Source organism: Nesoenas mayeri (assembly GCF_963082525.1).
Source record: "Nesoenas mayeri genome assembly, chromosome: 1".
NCBI classification, from domain to species: Eukaryota; Metazoa; Chordata; class Aves; order Columbiformes; family Columbidae; genus Nesoenas; species Nesoenas mayeri.
The window spans coordinates 65,329,096-65,347,635 of record NC_137541.1 but is presented as its reverse complement, the minus strand read 5'-3'; the positions used below and the strand labels follow the sequence as shown (position 1 = coordinate 65,347,635).

Sequence of the window (18,540 nt, the reverse complement as noted above, 5' to 3'; positions counted from 1 at the left end):
TAAAGGCGAGTGGAAATCTTTGCACTTGGGATTGAATAACCCCCACATCTATACCAGCTGAGGGCCAACTGTTTAGGAGGTTGGTTCATAGAGAAGGACCAAGGGGTTGCTGAGGACAAGGTGAAGTAGAATCAACGATGTCACGCTACTGTGAAGAAAGCCACATGCATACTGGGTTCTATTAGCAGATGCACAGCTAGCAGGTCAAGAAAAGTGGTTGGTTCCCTCTACTTGGCACTTGTGAGGCTGCATCTGGAACGCTATGTGAAGCCTTGGGCTTCCAGGTACCAGAAAGATGTTGGGATAATGGAGTGAATCCAGCAGGCAGGCCGGTGAGATGACTGGGTGCTAACAGCATGTGATATACCAGGAGGAGTGGAGGCAACTCAGTGTGTTCAAGCCTAAGAAGAGGGGCCTCATGCGAGAACATACTGTGGTCTCTCAGCTATCTAATGGGAGGGTCCAGAGAAGACACAGCCAGACTCTTTTCAGAGGTGTTTAGTAAAAGCTTGAGAGGCAGCAGGCACAAATTGCAACATGTTCTGATCTAAGTTCCAATTAGATAACTGGCAGAAAAAAAACATAGTGGTAGCAGTCAGATACTGAAACAGGTGCCCAGAGAGGCTGAGGAGTCTTCACTGGAAATATTCAACACTCATCTGAACAAAGCCTTGTTTTGAGGAGGGGATTGAACTGGGTAACCTTCAGAGTTCCCTCAAACCAAAATTACTCCATGAATCTAGCTTGCTATGGTAAGTTAATCTGTGTTCTAGGACAAACGTGACAATTTTTGTGTGCTTTTGGTAGGAATTTGCTGCATAATATTGACCTTAAAAAACAGGATAAACAATAATTGTCTTGTTTAATAGCACTACAAATGTATGAAAAGAAATAATTAAGAAAGATATGGGGGGGAGGGGCACCAGTGCACCTCTATTGCATCACTGTGAAATGTGTGTCAATGTGATATTAATAGGCTTGTCCTTTCATAAATAATAGTTTACCCGGATGTTTTTCATTCAAGATTTGATTTAGCTCTTCCTACTTCTGTCCCCTTCCTCCCCATCCCTAAACAAACATACTTTCAAACCTTATTGCTGTTAATAGTATCAGAGAAGATAAAATTGGAAATTGTCTCTGTTTCCCATGGTTTTTATATGCTCTCTGTAAGCTTCCCTTGCTGGCTGAGAGCTTTGGACTGGGACAGTGACCTTAGATGTGAAAGCGTGGGGGTTTACTAGTCCGTAGTTACCAGGTATGCTGTTGTGCCTCCTCATTCGGGTTGGAGGAACTTGTTTCCATTTGCAGTATTCACATCCCCATTTGTCACATCTTTTCTCTCGCACAGGTTGTGGACAAATAAAATAGAGCACAGTTGGCTTTGCATCTTCTTCTCAGCTGTCCTGTTGAGGCAACATTTTTCTGCTGTGAGGTTTTCAGCTGGCTAGGAAGTTACTCCTTGTGTTTAGTCTATGCCTGTCACTAAACTGAAACGTTACCTTTGTTCTTCTGTAACTTGTAAGGATCAAGTTCCATTTTTGACCTGCACACAAGGTGGCTTCACTGCTTCAGATGGGGCCATCGGAACCCTTGTGTTTCAGACGTGTCTTTCAGTACTTTATTCATCAATTGAGAGTATTTCTTGTTACCACTGGTCACTAGCTAATATTTTTCATCCTGATTCCTGTGAAACCAGCTTCCCTAATTGCCCTGTGCATCTTCTCTGCAAATAATTTCTCATCTTTTGGATGAAAAATATGCTAGATAAGCATAGATTTTTATTACCATCATACAGTTTATGGATTCAATGCACACTTCTATTGCTATCACTCAATCTGAAATTGCTCTTAATCACATTACTGTAAAATGAAAATAAAATTGCTTATCCATAAAATCCCAAGTAGGCTATTACAGATACTGCAAAATAAAAACATGCTTAACATTCTTATGCTAAGATTAAAGTGGTAAGCTCTTTTTTTCCCCTTCTCCTTTCTCTTCTATGGCTCTCTTCCTTTTTGTTGTCCTGACAGGGTGGTGTAGTCAACTATTCCTTCCTTCTGCATAACATGTTCTTCATTTGCAAACAGTAGAAGGCCCCTTTCATGCTGGGATATGTCAGCATAACTAGCCAGTCTTTAAGTACTTCAGGTAATTCAGATAGATTTAATCATGCTCTCAGAAACTTACTTAATTTCCTTCTTATCCAGCATACAGGCCATTCTTCTTAATTAAGGGAAATGGTTTTTTTACTTCCTTGGAGAACAAAATATTTCCAGTTGTCACTTTCTGTTCATGACTAATTAACTCCTAGCTCTAAAGGGTAAAGTGCCACCTGTCCCTTTGGTGACTCAGCATACTCAGTTGGCCATAAAGTGTTTTTACATGGAACATTATTATGGATCTATTTACAATACTGACCAGATTATCTAGAAATTGGGAGCAAGCATGATGGTAGTTTTGGTGTGATAGTAGGGCTGGAGTGATTCAGTTCCAGCATCCTTCTTTCAGGCATTCTGAAATGAACTTGAATGAATGAGTAACCTATCTCCTTTAAAAAAAAAAAAAAAAACAAAGGTGAGAATAATTAGAAACTCGAGTTGCAAAATAGTCTCTGTAGATAGACCAGAAGAGCCTCATTTTGTCCTAGAAATTACAGCTGCCAACAACTGGCAGTTGCCAAGCTGGCGTGCTCAGTGCCGCCCTTGACAGAAGATGTAAAAGCTGCCATTCCAACAGAAAACTGAGGCAGCTTTCCTCCTAGTTCCTACTCCCCCATGTTGCTCAGCTCCCTCCTCCCATGTAAACTTGTGACTTCTCAAAGCCTGGGATTTACTGTAGCTCGCCAGATGGTAGCTCTGAAAAGCATATGTTGTCTGCCTTAGCATTCAGCATCAGTCCAGCTTTTAGCTTTATCAGTCCCACTGGCACTAATAGCTCTGACCAGATTGTTTCCCTTCCGAATGCCAGCAAAACTCAGATTGTCTGCAAACTTCCCTTTGCGTTTTATCTTGAGTTGTTCATGCCGTGTTTGATGAAGTAGTTAGTAGTTTTTTACTACTAATTCCTCCTAGCAGTATATATAAAGGGTATAAGGGCAAACACTTTTTCAGTATTTCAAGTGTCAACATATTTTAAAGGATTGGTGTCCCATTAATCAACATAAAGTGTCTTTTAGCATTGCTTGGTTGCTCCTTCTTTGGCACCTTGCACAGAAAATCTGTTTTTCATCATTTCCTTTTGGGCCATCCTGTGTGAATAAAAACCTGAGAGAGATCAGTAAGTAAAATTAACGAGTAAAGACTCGATTAGGCTACTGCAAAATGACACATTCTACTGCAAAAGTGACCACTGACTTGGAATGTGAGGAAAAAAAAGGATTTTTCTGGCACATTTAGAGTACAACACTTACATAATAACTGCAACATTTAATGTAATCTCTTCTTAAAGGAAATGTTTCATGATCATGTCTCCCAATCAAAGGGACTGTCTACCTGTCCACTACTTTATAAGTAATAGGCATAGTTTTTGTAGAGATGGTGTGGTGGCATTGTATAAAGGTTAGCAGTGAGATGCAAATAACTGTTGCTTTTTACTTATTTTATGACATGCCTTCTTCCCTTTTTCGTATCTCTTGCTTTCAGCACAGATTTCACATTTTAATATGGAATGCGCAGATGTATATGCTCCAAGAGGTGGGGCACAGCAGACAGTTTTTGACGCTTTGTTTCCTTTGACTGTTTATTTCCATGTTCTTTTTGAGTATGCGTGGATCATATGAACAAATAATAGCTGAGATGTAGCTGAAGGAGTCTGCATTGTATTTTAGAATTCTTAAAGCTTCGAACATTATTGTAACATGGGCAAAAACCTTATAGTGTGAACAAAACCCAAACATTTGGAAGGTAATTTTTAAGTATTACTGTATTGGTTAATGTTATATAGAGCAGATGAGTACACGCTATTCCCAACTTAATCTGGTTTTTTCTCCTAAATTATATTGTGAATCTTCTGATAGCATCGTCTGTTTTCCCACCCTTACTTATAATGTACATCACATTCTTGTTGAATGCATTCCACTTTCCTAAAAATTACTCCCTTTCTCTGTCTGTAAAGCAACTCCCCAAACTCAGAACCATTCTCACTGTCAAGTTTTTTACTGTCCTCAAATTATCTTCTATTAGCTGCAGTTCAGATCCCATCCAAACCAGAGTGCTGCCCTCCCTCAGGCTCCTCATGCACCCAGATCAGAACCAAAGATTTCCTCAGCGCCTCTAAAACTGAAACTTAGCACCACCAGTGAAGGTTTCTTGGTGTTCTTGTGCCCTTGTTTTGGCAAGTGCAGGAGGAGCTGTGGGTATCAGCGCTGCTTAACCTATAAAACTACAGCAATTCCTGCCTCTTGCTGGTGTCAGTAATGCATCTTCTGCATAGTTCTCCAAAGCTTACGGCTTTATTCCTGCCTAAGCTGGGTATTTTGCTAGTGTGTGTGGCTCTGTGTTAATGTCCTTCCATGTGAAAGAAGAATTTAAAAGATTTTAAAGATCTTGTTGCTCTGAAGGTTCAGGAAGGGTGGGTTGTGCATGAAGACCTGGAAGGCCAGTTACGAGGTGCAGTTTGCTGTAGGAGAGCCTGCATGGCAGATCAGTTTGATTGTCTTCTCTCCTTCAGAGGGACTGAAGGAGCTTCAGGAGCACATATGAATTGTTAGTACTTTTCCATTACAGATGTGATCTTCCACAGATACGTTTGTATCTCTTTTTTTTTTTTAATTAATTGACAGAAATACATCTTATTAATTTGCAAATACCTTCAAGGAAAATGTAATCCTAAAGCAAGACATAGTGAGTTTGATTAAAACAACACAGCTTTTAATTTTTTAAAATAGTTTAAAGGGTCTGTATGCAGCTACATTCTTCCTGACACCTGTCTGCATAAGCAGAAAGCAATCAACAACAAAAAAACCCACCAAAACCTTTAAAGGAATTTCAGCTGATTTCTTGAAAATTGCAAAGAAGAAGGAGTGTGTTTTGTTCTGCATATTGGAATAGTGGAGGATGCTTTTGAATTATAGGTAGAGAAATTTTCTTTCAAAGCAGAAAGGGACTGGAACTCTTGTCTTACTGCATCCTGTTTTGACTGCAGCCTCAGTAATTCTTTATTAGATTTTTCAAGCCTGGTTATGTCTCTCAACCTGTGATATGTGTCTCCCTATAAAACGACAGATAATTTACAGTAAATATATGAGATTCCTGTTAGGAATATTTTTCTCGACGGTAAAGGCAGTTGTTTGTTGATCTTTTTTAATGATTATGAGTGTTTCCCAATTACTTGGAAGATTAATTTATGTAAGGGAAGCAGAAAAGATCTCAATGACAGGCTACATCAAGGCAGTTGTCCTGGTAAGGGGATCAGCTCAATTAAAATCTTAGTTTTGCCTCTTTTGTCTCAAGGTCACTACATAAAAAGTAGTTCCCTAGAGTAGTATAGTTATCTAGATAAAGAATTTATCTTCCTCGTCAGATACTCCAAACTAGAGATTATTTAATTAACGAACTTCATGATCACTGGAGATACCAGTGAGAGTATATTTCAGATGTCTGAAGCATGGAGCATCTTGTCACTGAATGTTTTTTTTATTCTGTGATCCTTCAGAATGTATTAAAAAAATTAATGTGTTCGTTCAAAATGCTCGTGGATATACTTACTAGTTTTGTAGCCGATCCACTTACTGTGTAGTGGCAGAAATTCCTTCTCAAATGCATAAGCCAGTCACCTTGTCCATGCACATTACCAAGGCTATTACAGAAACTGATGAAGACATGATTGTCTTATGTGTTGCTTGCAACACTCTCCGAGTTCTTCAGAAACCCAGTGGCATTCGCTTGCAAAGTATTCCTAGTTGTATTCTGGAGTCCTGAAGCTGACAGACTGAGAAGACAGTATTACAGCTATATCAGAGAAGGAGGAACTAAGCCATCTGCACTATTTAGATAGGCCATTCAGCCCTGTATGTGGTATATTTATTACAGATAATGCTGCTGTCCCACATTTTCCAGGCAGTCAAAAGTCTGTAACAAATCATCTCAGTGGGCACTATTTGTATTAACCTGATGTGAGTTGTCAAAGCCAGGGCTACAGAATGTATTTCATAAGAGGACATACCTCTTAATAAATCAATTTGCTAAGCACCCAAAAGAAATATGCCAAGCATGTCATTCTGAGAGTCTTTGCAGTCTTCATTCCTTACCAGAGATTGGTCTCACCCAGCGGATACCAAAATAGAGCTGTGTACTTCCCATCTCAGATTCTCACGACAATGAAGATGCTGTAGCAAGGTACAGTTTGATGAATGTGATAACACTCCTTTTCAATCAACCCCATCCTTTTGCATGTATTTCCCAGTACTGTCTATTGCAATGGCCAACTTAGGATCAGGTTGGGTACAGCTTGAAAACAATTTTGTTTTTAAAGAGATAAGCTAAATTGTGTAAGATTTTTATTTGGATGCCTCAGCAACATAAAATCATCAGGCTTTTAGCCCTGAAATCGACCAGTTTATGTTTTTTTCAGAATGGTCCTGCTAGCATCACTGACCTCACATCATTTTCTTAGAGCAAGACTGAATGTTCTCATGCATGTTTTTCTTTTATATCAGAAATCCTCTTCCACTGAGTTGGTACATTCACTGTGCGTTCTTTTTTGTCCTTGGCAACTGCTCAGTTTAATACCTTTTGCTGAAGACTGGATTTTCAGGAGCTGTCAGCTTGTAAGATGTATCTTGATTCTTTAACATACGCTATTTCAAAACGATGGGATAATATCCACTCTCATCCCAAATTTCTGCAAGTTTTTAAAGATTTGATAACTTTTTTGAAGTTTTGATAACTTGTGTAGTATATGCTGTAAGGCAAGCATAAGCTACTCTAGCATACTTCTTAAATTCTTTGCTTTTACAATTTTGTTCTCCTTACATTATATTTAGTTTTTGGTTTTGTTTCAATGACTGATTTTTGCATTCGATTTTTTTCTTTTAATTATTGGTTACATCAGGTGTTATTCTAGAAGGACTGGAAAGATCACATACCCATATGAAAGAAAACAACTGCTGTATTGTAATTTGTTTTCTTTTCTGGCTAGTGGGACTGCAGTTAAAAGAGACACGTGTGATCTTAGATCACAAAAACACACTCTGAAACCTCAATAAAATGCCATTCATAAGGAAGATTTTATTGCTGTTTAGAAAATACTCTTTTCAGCCAAATGGTGCAGGTCTCTTGACCAGAGAGTGACTGGCTGTGTGTGATCTGTTCACTGGGCGGTTGGCCCGTGCACTGGAGTTAAAGGTAAAAAGAACAGCACCTTTGGGACTTCTTCCCACACTGCTAGGGCCAAATTCAACTAACCCAGCATGTTGCAGGGAGAAGGAATCTACATTGAGGCCTAACCAACCATTTTATAAATGTCATTTTTGGCTTTGCATCTGTTTGCTCAGTTAACAAAAGCAGAAGAAAAAATACAACAGAACATACTTATTTGTTGAACTACTGAATGCTTTTATTAAGGTCCTTAAAGCATTAGTATTTTTCTTAACAAAGGAACACCCGTATCATTATCTTACAGATTTATTTCAGAGTTCACCTTGAGTTTTCTTTTTAATGCTCCTAGCTTCTATAAAAACTAGAGTTTGCAAGGCTTTAAGGTTAAAAGTTTCTTTTCTAGTTCAAATGCTGTCAACTTTCAAAAATAATTATGAAACTTGATCTATAATTCATTTGGTATTTAATCTCAGAAGCCCGATTTCAAGTTTGACATCAGTTCTGAAATTAGGGTAATTATTCATCATTTTCATCACACAACTTGCTTCCGAATAAATAGATACTGGAAATTTAAATATTTGGGAAGCTGCGCATGACTTTTATTAGGGTTTTTTTATCTGCACATTACTGGGGTGAATGGGTCTAGTGGATCGTATCTACAAAACTAGAATTATGGATTGGTGGAAATGTGAGTGTGCTATAGATGTTTATCTGAAGTTTTCAGTGTCTTGGTTTTAGTATCTTGCATCTGGCCCTGTCTGAAAGTGGACCTTTAGTTTGCTTAATTTGATATGGACTTGTTGCACTAAAATGAAGACACTTCTGTTAATATCTGCTTGTAATCTCTCAGTTTTAGCCAGTTCATTAAGTTGGTATTTTCTTCCATTTATCTTGAGAATGTGAAGGCAACAGCATTTGATTTCACCTTTGTTTGTGTGTAATTGGGCTACTGCCTCGTGACTGGAGTGTAGCCTGGTTTATTCTGATTTTGTTCGATCAAGCAAATGAAGGAAAGAATAAGTCTATTTTCCCTGAAATAGATTATTGCTTAGAGCATGCATTTGAGACAAGTGTTTCTCATCCTCGGTTAGATTTCTCTTTCTATTAACACATTTATTAGATACCTTTCTCTAAATTCACTAACTGTGGATGCTGTGCCATTTCACTGTATCGTAAGGAAAATTGTTTCCATAAATGAGTGTTCCCCACTGGTCGCTGAGAAATAACATTTCACAGTGGAAGCACCTGTAGCATTCAGATTTAGCATTTATGGTTTTGATTATATTTCTTTGTCTTCTGCTAGACGAAATCAGAAGTGAAAAAAAAATTTATTACCCTATATTGCATGTTATGTGGCCAAATGTGAGAGGTTGTTGTGTTTGATAGTTGGCCCATTTTACCTCGGAGAAACTTCAGCCTGAGTTTGAAGGCCTGTAGTTGCTCACACAGGTAATTCTTAACCCGGAGGAAAGAAGGCAAGAAGTGTGGAGTTGAGATCGGCTTCTAGTCTTTGACTTCCACACCTCTTGATTCATACACTATCAGGCTCCTGTTCCTAAAATTTGGGGCAAGCTGGTTTCCCATAGCCTGTCTAGTCTTCATCCCTTGCCCCCTCCAGTGCTGATCTGAACACACACTTTGTTTTTAAAAATCAAAGTTTCCCAGCTTCAGGAAATGAAGTCCACCCTCCCCATCTCTTAAAGCCACTGTGGGACTTCTTGCTCGCATACAGCAGACCAGTTGAATTTTCAGGGACTGTTAATATTTTCATTGGCTTATGTTACCTTGTCATATAAATGGCACAGAACAGTGAGGAGCAGTGTAACAAAATGATCACAGATTGTGGGAGGAGACGCTCACAAGCAGAAGTAACTTGAATGTGGAGTTTGCCAGCTGTGCATCCGAACAAGAGCAACTCATTGGAAGTATGTTGTTTGGTTTATTTTAGCTGGGATGCTCTGTACAATGGAGGCGGTAATATTGAACCAAGCTTTTTGAAAAGCATAATGAACTTATGGTTTCTTTTACTTAGTAACTTAATGCACTATTTTTTGACTCTAGTCTAACATTGAAGAATAGCAACTAATTACTTAGGAAGCTGGGATTGCTATGTGCAGCCCAATGAAGCAAAGGAAGAGGCCCGCTTAACACTTACTGGTTTTAAAAAAAGTAAATCCAGCCATGCTAAATTCCATGTGGATCTTCAGCAGTGTGTAACTTCCCTGAGCCTAATTTTTCAATGCGTAAGATAGGGAACTTTGTTCAGCCTTTGGCAATTCTCCTTTGACTGTCAATCAGACACTCAGTTGCGGTGATGGGACTGTGTGATGTGGTTGATTCTGTTTCCTTCATCACTTCTGTAACTTCCTTTCATCACTTTTATTTTTTTCTTGAGGTTAAGCAATTAGGCTTTCCAGACTCTGCCATTATTCTCTGTGGTCTGGTGATCAACCACTAGTAAGGTAAAATGAGATTTGAGTGACTAAGAGCTAAAGCAAAACCTTTCAGTACAGGGTTTTTTCTTATTTTCAAAACAAAGTAGCATTTTTGGGAAGAGTTTCTCCTTGGCTTCCTTCTGTTATACTTCCCAGAATGTAAATGTTTTACTTTCTGTACCAAATCTTAAAAAACCAACCAAACAAGCAAAACCGCACAAACAAACAAACCAAACAAACAAAAACCCACAACCCTCTGTGTGTTTATGATCTTTTAAATTCATAAGTTAAGGTTAAGGATATGGCCAACTGAAATATTTGGTGAGGCAGACCTTAAAAACAAAGAAGTGATGAAGGAGATGGTGAGGGTAATGTACTAAGTTGGACACTTCCCTGTGAGTTTTAAATCAGTCTAGCTCAGATCACTAGCATCCCATTGTTTTGATGGTTTTGGTTTTTGTTTTCAGTAATAATTTCATTTTTTTTCTCACCCATGTAATCATTAATCAACAAAACTGCTAGTAAGGTCCTGAGCAACTTAGCTGAGTGTTTCCTGCCTTCCAGCATTTCCTTCTGGAATTTTTCCTCATTATAGTGCGTTTTGCACTCTGACCTGAATTGCTGTAGTATTACAGTCTTTCAGATGGCTGCTCCATTTCATTCCAGGAGTGAATAAAGGTACTCCTGTGTCTCTTAGGACTACAAAGTGCTTTTAGGTCTTCTCCAAGGATATCAACTTCCTCGAGGGGGGCAGCATAGGGGCAGGTGCTGATCTCCTCTTTCTGGTGACCAGCGGTAGAACACGAGGAAATGGAGTGAAGCTGCATCAAGGGAGGTTCAAGTTGGGCATTAGGAAAACGTTCTTCACTGAGAGGGTGGTCGGTCTCTGGAACAGGGTCCCCATGGAAGTGGTCATGGCACTGTCTGGACGATGCTCTTTGTCTTATGGTTTAGTTTTAAATAGTCCTGTGGGGAGCAGACGATTGGACTCCAATGATCCTTATGAGTCGCTTCCAACCTGAGATATTCTATGATTCTGTATTATAGACTGTAGAATCTGGTAAGTCCTAATACAAGGCAAATTGGCAGTTTTAAACTAAATAATATCTTGCTTCGTTGAATACAGTTTTCTTTGCAGTTTTTTTCAGTAATGTTGAATATTGTATCAGTTTAACTTATGTTGAGGAACAAAGTGTTCTTAAAAGCAAATGAAGTTCATCTATCCATCAGGATTAGTAGCTGCAGCAACAGTGGACTGTCCTGTGGGTGGTGGTAATGCTACGTCAATGAAGGCTCAAGCTAAACAATCTTTCTGACATGGCTGACTGACACATAGAAATATTTTCTGAGTACCCAAGTCAGATGAATGAAACAGGCTGTTCCTATAGCTGTGCACAAGATCTGTATATTTTTTCCTATTCTGTGTACTCATTAGGTGAAATATAGTATATGCATATACATTTTGTCTTGAAGGTAAGCTTCTCTGATGGTTTGAATGACCTGTAAATGTTTACTTGGATTATTATAAAAACACTGCTATGTGTTAGCAACATAACTGCAAAGGAAAAAATATATTAAAATATAATTTTAAAATTCAAATTAACTTACGCATATTTTCCGTTAACATTTTGTCACCTTTTATTTTAGAAGAAGAGCGTTTGAAATTGTGCCAGAAAAGATAACCAGATGAGGATAATAGTTTATGTTACATTAACATGTAGCATGAAAATCCATATGAAGAAAGAATTAACAGCTTTATATGCTGATGTACATTACAATAAAAGATAATGAGATTAGTATTAAAATGCAAAAACATATTCATGTTAGTACAGAAAAATAATTTCATAAAAGCTTTAATAAATAATAAGGCCTATAAAGCAATTAATCTTACTAGGGAGAAAAACTCTTGCTTATTCTGATTGTTTTCATTCATTTCCTATAGTGTTCAGCTATACCTCATCACTGGAAATTCAGGAGTTTCATAGAGAAGTGGAAAGGTGTGGCTTTTTTAATTGGTGGAGCTCTGTGATTAAAAAGGGGTAAAATCATAGAAAATTAATAGTTCTTTTCAGTGTCCAGATTGAGAAATTTTATGGGTTTCTTTTAGCAGGTGTAGTGCTTAAATTAGTCACCCAAAATCAAAGGATGTGAAATGACTGATTCTGAAAATTTTGGCCTGTCTTTTGTCGAAAGACTTCACGTTTTATTTTTCTAAATTAGAAGCCTGGTTTTGATTCCACTTCCTTTTCTCTAATATATTCGTTGTAACAGTACTTGACGTGACATATTGTGAAATGGAGAAAGATTCTAAGCAATGGAAAAGATTTTTCATTTCTGAGTGTTAATTTTTTTAGGATCTGTACCTCAAAAAAAGTAATTATCTGAAAATTGCTATTAAAAAATGTAAAAGAAATTATTTCCAAACTGAGTGGGATTCTTCACTGTAAATCAGTATAATAAATGTTCTCATTAGATGATTCTTGCTTTATATATGACTAGAAAAGTTTTTATTATTTGATTTGAGGATGGCTCTGAGAACAAACCTCTTCTGAGATGAGGTAGTTTTGCTTTGGTTAGTTTTGTTATTGCTTCTGCTGGTTCCAGTGATATTCTTCTTTCAAGCTTTATCTCATTGAATGTGACCCGGCTCTCCGATTTTTATTAGAATCGCCAGCATTCTTTTCTGTCTCTGTAGTCCCATGTTTCAGAAATTCGTGTGCTCTTTATGATGAGAATTCCACATTCACATGAGGAACTGGTGTTTACTCAGTTACTGTACATGCTAACCTGCACCATCATTGCAATTAATTCGTGCTATCTCTAATCATGTGCAGTTTTTTCAGTTTTAATAAAAATTCTCTTTCAGATGAAGGATTTCTTTAAAACTTCACTGTCCCTTTGACAGGGTTATGTGCTGTATGTATATGTAATTGCATTCAAAAGAGTTAAAAGAACAGTAAGTTCACAAAATGAAGCTCTCAAACTGAGGGAATTCCAGAGCTTTGTTTCTTTCTGTTGTCCTTATTAGCTTCCTTGTACACACATATTATGGCAAATCTTTATTTTCCTCTTGACTCCTCATAGGATGTACCAGTTGCAGCGTGCTCACTTAACGCACATACATTCTGTATTTTATTGTTCCAGTTCAGTATGTGGTCCAATTCTGCACATTGTTCAGTGGTGGTATGAAGATGTTCTATAACAACCATGTTATATTTCATTGTTCAAAACAGTAACAGAAGTGTCTTATTGAGCCATGAATTTGATGATTCCTATTAATGAAGCTTTTGAGGTCTGTTGATATTAAAAATGTATGTGTGCATTTAAATATTTTTAAAATAATGTTTGTATATATGAAAACATTATTATCTGACTTCGAAGACTGAAAGTTATCTGACAGAGAAGAGGATTCTTTACAGAACTGCACCATGGATTCTGTCATGGTGCAAATGTTCAAGGGCTCTGGGCTTGCATATGCTAAACATTTTGCACAATTATCTGCATGAAGTATTGTAACAGTGAGAATCATCATTTGGTACTGGGGCATCGAGCTAAGATGAAATGTGTTTTCATGCATGGAATATCTGCAAGCCTTTTAGATTTATAGATTTCAAGTTTGACAGAACCTTCTCAGTTTATATAGTTAAACAGTTGGGGAAATTTTGGCTAATGCCATAGATACCTGTATCATTTGAAAGGTTTATTGCCCAACTTTCGTTGCTTTATGACATTAGAGTTGCGGAGTTTTAGTTCTATCGTGCAGATGAATTCAAGTTTCCAAACAGTATGATGGTTATGAAGATTGAGCTGAGTATTACAAGCACTAGCTGATTTCAAGACGTCCACCTCTTAAACTGCTTTAGGAAAGCTTGAGTTTGTCTCAAAATATCCACCTAGCATATTAGAAAGACGTTAATTTCAGTTCAGACATGAGAAGGTGGTTGTCAATAGTATATACCTTTATAATTACTCCTTTCTTTGAAATACATCTTTTGTCTGTAAACGTTTTGGACCATGCAGGAGATTATCTACTTCAGACATATTTTGATGAGGATTGTGGCTTTATTAGTATTGTTGTCTCTTATCTAACCAGTAGATTACAGTAATGCAGATCAGTTTCCCAACAGGTGAATATACGTTTGCAAGTTAATAAAAAAGAATTATTTTCCCTAATTTTAATTTAGAAGTTGAATGTGTTAGGCTTACATATTTTCATTTTCTGCATTGACTTAGCTGTACTTTCTATGTTTATTTTACTGGACAGATAGAACTGTGTATTGTGCAAGCTGGGTCAGTGCCAACATAATATTTCCAATAAGCTGTTTAATCACTGAACAAGTCTGCTTTCAGACTGGGCAATGCGCCCTTTGCCAGTGTGCAGCACTGGGTTAGAATAACTTAACAATTATACTGGTTGTGTTTGAAAAGCATCCTGACTCACAACAATTGCAACTGTTGGACAAGGTAGTTAGTATGCCAATAATTTTTTAACATCATCAGAAAAGGACTTGCTTTTTTTTCTTGGTCTCTGGAGGCCCATCAGCACTTTTTCACACTAATAGAAATTTCTTTAGCACCAAGGAAAATTTGCTGTCTTTGCAATTTTCCCAGCTCCAGTTGACTTACATTGCCAAAAGCAGAGCTCAGCGTTGAACATACATTTTTTTGGGAGAACTCAAAGCACTCATTAGCAATATGCCACATAATTTGAAGATACGTGTTGCAAAGAGATACGTTCTTGTTCTTGATTGTACTTCTGTCATGTGTTCTGAAGAAAGTATTAAAGCAATTGTTTGTTATCTCTTCTAAAATTACTTCTGAAACAGAGAAGGAACAGCTTCCCTCTCTATGTGGATAACATACCATATAGGAAGCTAGTATATGATTCTGCTTTCTAAACAGTAAATTAAAGAGCCATCTCTACTACTTGCATGATGTTTTGGGGAAATCTTGCAACCTGAGAATCTGTCTTTTATTCCAAAATCCAAACTCCAGATATAATTACGGAGAAAAGGGCTGAGGAAGCAAAGCTAGCCTGTTTTGTTTTGATTGGACTAAAAGTTTAGACTTCAGTTCTCTGTGGTCGGGAGGCTGAGATTAAAGGGTCTGTAATTAGATTCAATGCTCCATGTGTCTTAATGCCCAGAAAGGCCAAACCCTGTCTGCAGGCAACGGCAGTTGCCAGGATCGTCAAAAATAATTCATAGATGCAAGTGAAAAGGAAACTATACGCACTTTTTGAAATAGTTTGTTCTTCCTTGTTCTGTCTTGTTTCTGTACAAAGAAAGGATAGTAAATCCCTCAAAATATCTAGTAAACAAGTAGAACTTGAGGTTGAAAAGAAATAGTTTTACTTCTGGAAACAGATTGCTTAGATCTTGTAGGTAGTCCCCTGTATTCAAGTCGTGTTTCATTAGTTTTTCCTTCAGATCATCCTGTTTTCCTTGCATTAGATATAGTGGTACCCAAAGCAAAATAGGATGTTAGATGTCTGCATTTTATATGTACATGAGTGTATGAACAGAGAAAAGATTTCTAGTCACAAGAGGGCAGGTGCATCTTTTGATTAATAGCTTATGCCAAATAAAAATTAAGGTTTTCCCTTCAGAAATTTCTACATTTGGGTTAATGATAATACGGAAAATGAAGTGGGGGTTTGAGGCTGAATTAACAGTTGAGGGTAACGCTTGAGGATGAGTTTGGCATTGATGATCTTCTGCAAATGAAAAGGTGGTACTTGAGGGCTCCTCTGTTCCCCGGTCCTGCTCACCAGCGCTGGGGCTGACAGCAGGCCTGCTCTGGACCATGTGCTGAGTCCTCTTCTCTTTTACAGGCAAGTTAAAGATCAAAATAAGAAAGTAGCAAATCTGAAGCACAAAGAGCAAGTGGAGAAGAAGAAGAGTGCACAGATGCTGGAGGAGGCCAGGAGACGAGAGGATAACCTTAATGACAGCTCCCAACAGCTTCAGGTAACATGGGAATTCAATTAAAGCAGTGTGGCCCATCAGCCGGGCTCAGCTGTCTCGCTCTCCGCTGTAATTCCTGATCCCTTTTCATAGCTGTTACCTAAGAAATTTGTTACTGATTGTTTAAAAGGACACGTCTATCTCAGAGCGCTTCAAAGAAAGCAGCCTCTCTCAGTTGCCTTCATAGTCTACTCCATTTTCATAAAAGGGTAAACTAGTTTTAACTGTTAGCTCCATTATGAAGTGCATCATTGGAATAATTTTATCATTTTGGTATTGAGATTGGTATAGTGTTTCTTTCTTCGCTGCTCTTCTAACAGCTTTTTTCTTTAGCTGTTTTGTGTATTTTCCCAGCTGGCTTTACCTTATATTGGTGCCTTCAGTAAATGAGAGATAACCAAGTAAGTATTCTTACGGTGAATTGAAATTATTGTGGAATTACTGGAGGACCATGTTTTCTGTGTTCACTCATCCTTGTTTGACAGCAAAATCCTACTCTACCCTATGAATTCTTGGTATGCTTACTAGTCCATTTGCTTTATTTTCTAAATTGTAACATGCTGCAGCCCCACAGATTTATCTGGTTACCTCAAATCCACCTAGGCATATAAAAGTCACTGGTATGAAAGCAAGTCAAATATTTCTCCATGTGTTATTAGCTGTAGATGTTTTATCAAATGGTAAGTTTTCAAGTGCTGTCATAAAAATGCTAAAGTATTGCCATGAAATAAAGCAAAGATACCATGATGATAAGTGAGGAGATGATAGATATTTTGCTGTGATTTATTTAATTTACAAAAATGACTTTCCTTTTGGTCAGCGAAAATAAACATGGAAACGGTACTCTAGCCTTGAGGTCTATTAAAATAATTTTTTAAATCTTTAGAGAGCAAGCCTTCTCATAGGCGTTTTCCTTTGTTATCTTAGGTTAAATCCCATTTCTTGTTACCAGCTACGTATCTTAATACATCTACAATGAAGACACAGAATAAATTGTAATAGTTCACTAGCAAAGATAAATCCCCTCCATAATGTGAACAGATACTTCTTTGTTCTGTGGAATTCCAGGAAGATGGTTTCAGTCCTTTAAGAACTTTTGAAGAAACCAAAGAAACATGTGTCCATGTGGAATTCTCTCATATGAACCATTCTGAGGTTTTCCCCGTCAATACCAGTCCTGTATATGTAGGGCACTGAAATAGTTAAGCTCCAACTATATGAAAATTATGTCATAACTGCAGACTTTTATAAAAGGCTGGGATATGGGATTTCTACATCTGCTAATGGGTTTTGTGGCAATTCTATGGCAATCCACAAGGCCCTCGTTTTGTGGCAGCTTAAGTTTAAATAACACAATCCTCCTTGTATTAATAAAATGTCTTTAGAAATTCCTAAAACTAATACAATATTTGGTTAGGGTTCTAGTCTGCATTTGAGTACATCTGTATTTTAAGTTTGAGAAGGTAAGTGGTACTTGATATTTGCCTTGCAATTGTGTGCATGGTGTATTTATTGAATGACACCATTCCACAAGATCATCTTTGTTTTTATGTAGCGCTTTCAGATTTTAAAAGGTATGGCTTTCTTTTCTGGCTTTTCCCCCCACTATTATTCTTTCCCTTTTTATTTTTCCTTTCTTTTACACAAACGGAATGCTTTGGTAAAAGTTTGAAAGTTGTTTTCTCTCAGCTCCTATTTGCATATTGAAACTGCTCTTTTTTTTTTTAATAAAGAAACAGTAAATTATGTAATGTGTTTGTGCAACTACAGATAGCAACGGATAAATTGTGATACTTTGGTTACTGATAACTTCAAGTCCTGTTAAAACTATTTAACCACAGTTCCTGATACTTCAAAGAGATTGTACAGCTACATTGTATCAGAGTTCTTTAAGAATGTGTAGCTGTGTAGCTGTCACAGAATCACAGAATGTTAGAGATTGGAAGGGACCTCAAAATATCATCTAGTCCAATCCCCACGCTGGAGCAGGAACACAGGAAGTCCTTGCAATATATTATCCAATTCTTTACTTACAAAGTATTTTAGTAATAGAGAGATCATAGATGTAAAACTATGAATAGCATAGTTAATATAATTGTACTCTAAACAGTTCCCTTTTTTAATTTCAAAGTTAACCAACTTACAACTAGGAACAAGATACAAATAACTAGTTTTCTCTTTTGAGGAAGCCAAGTTGTTTGATATTTTTCTCTTCTTCTCCATTGTTACTTTGTTCTAGGTTGATGGTCTAATATGGTAGCTAAAACTGGGAACAAAGATGTCACAGTGTATGATTTTATTATCTTTACCATTTTACATTCAGGTTTTCTAATTAAAGATGTTTATACAGCAGTACATACCTTTCTTTCCACTTTGCTTATGTTTTGTTTTATTCTGCACTGGTATCTGTTGCTTAGTGTATAATTATATGCAAGAATTTCTGAGATTATAAATATATATAATTACTAATAAATGCGTGTAAAAAATTCAGATTGAAGTGGGATGTGATAGTCAACATTGAAATGTATAAGTTTTCACGCTATTTATATTACTTGATTTTCCCTAGTGCCTTTACGGCTTTTGTGAACTTAATTGTCCTGTTTGGGTGGGCTCGATTTTAGAGAGTCTTTCCCATATTCGACACAGGGCTGAAGGGAATGCTTTCATTCACAGATGAAAAAGGTCTGTATGCTCTAATGAAAATATCAGGCTGAGGTAAAATATGGAGTGTTTAATGACAAGGGACAGGTTCAATAAAAACTCCTTCCTTTAGAAGAGCCTTCCACTTATAGCCTCCCTCTCAAGGACTGCAACATTTTGGTT

The 18,540-nt window shown here is 37.3% G+C and overlaps 1 protein-coding gene across 1 annotated transcript in view; it reads left to right on the top strand.

Moving 5' to 3' along the window:
• ERC1 (ELKS/RAB6-interacting/CAST family member 1) overlaps nucleotides 1-18,540 on the top strand; it is a gene marked incomplete at its 3' end in the record, with an annotated part of 287,360 nt that overhangs the window by 143,516 nt on the left and 125,304 nt on the right. Inside the window, exon 13 of the mRNA XM_080356661.1 lies at nucleotides 15,585-15,720. Within this exon, the coding sequence (XP_080212787.1) occupies nucleotides 15,585-15,720 (136 nt within the window). The remainder of the gene's footprint in view (nucleotides 1-15,584; nucleotides 15,721-18,540) is intronic.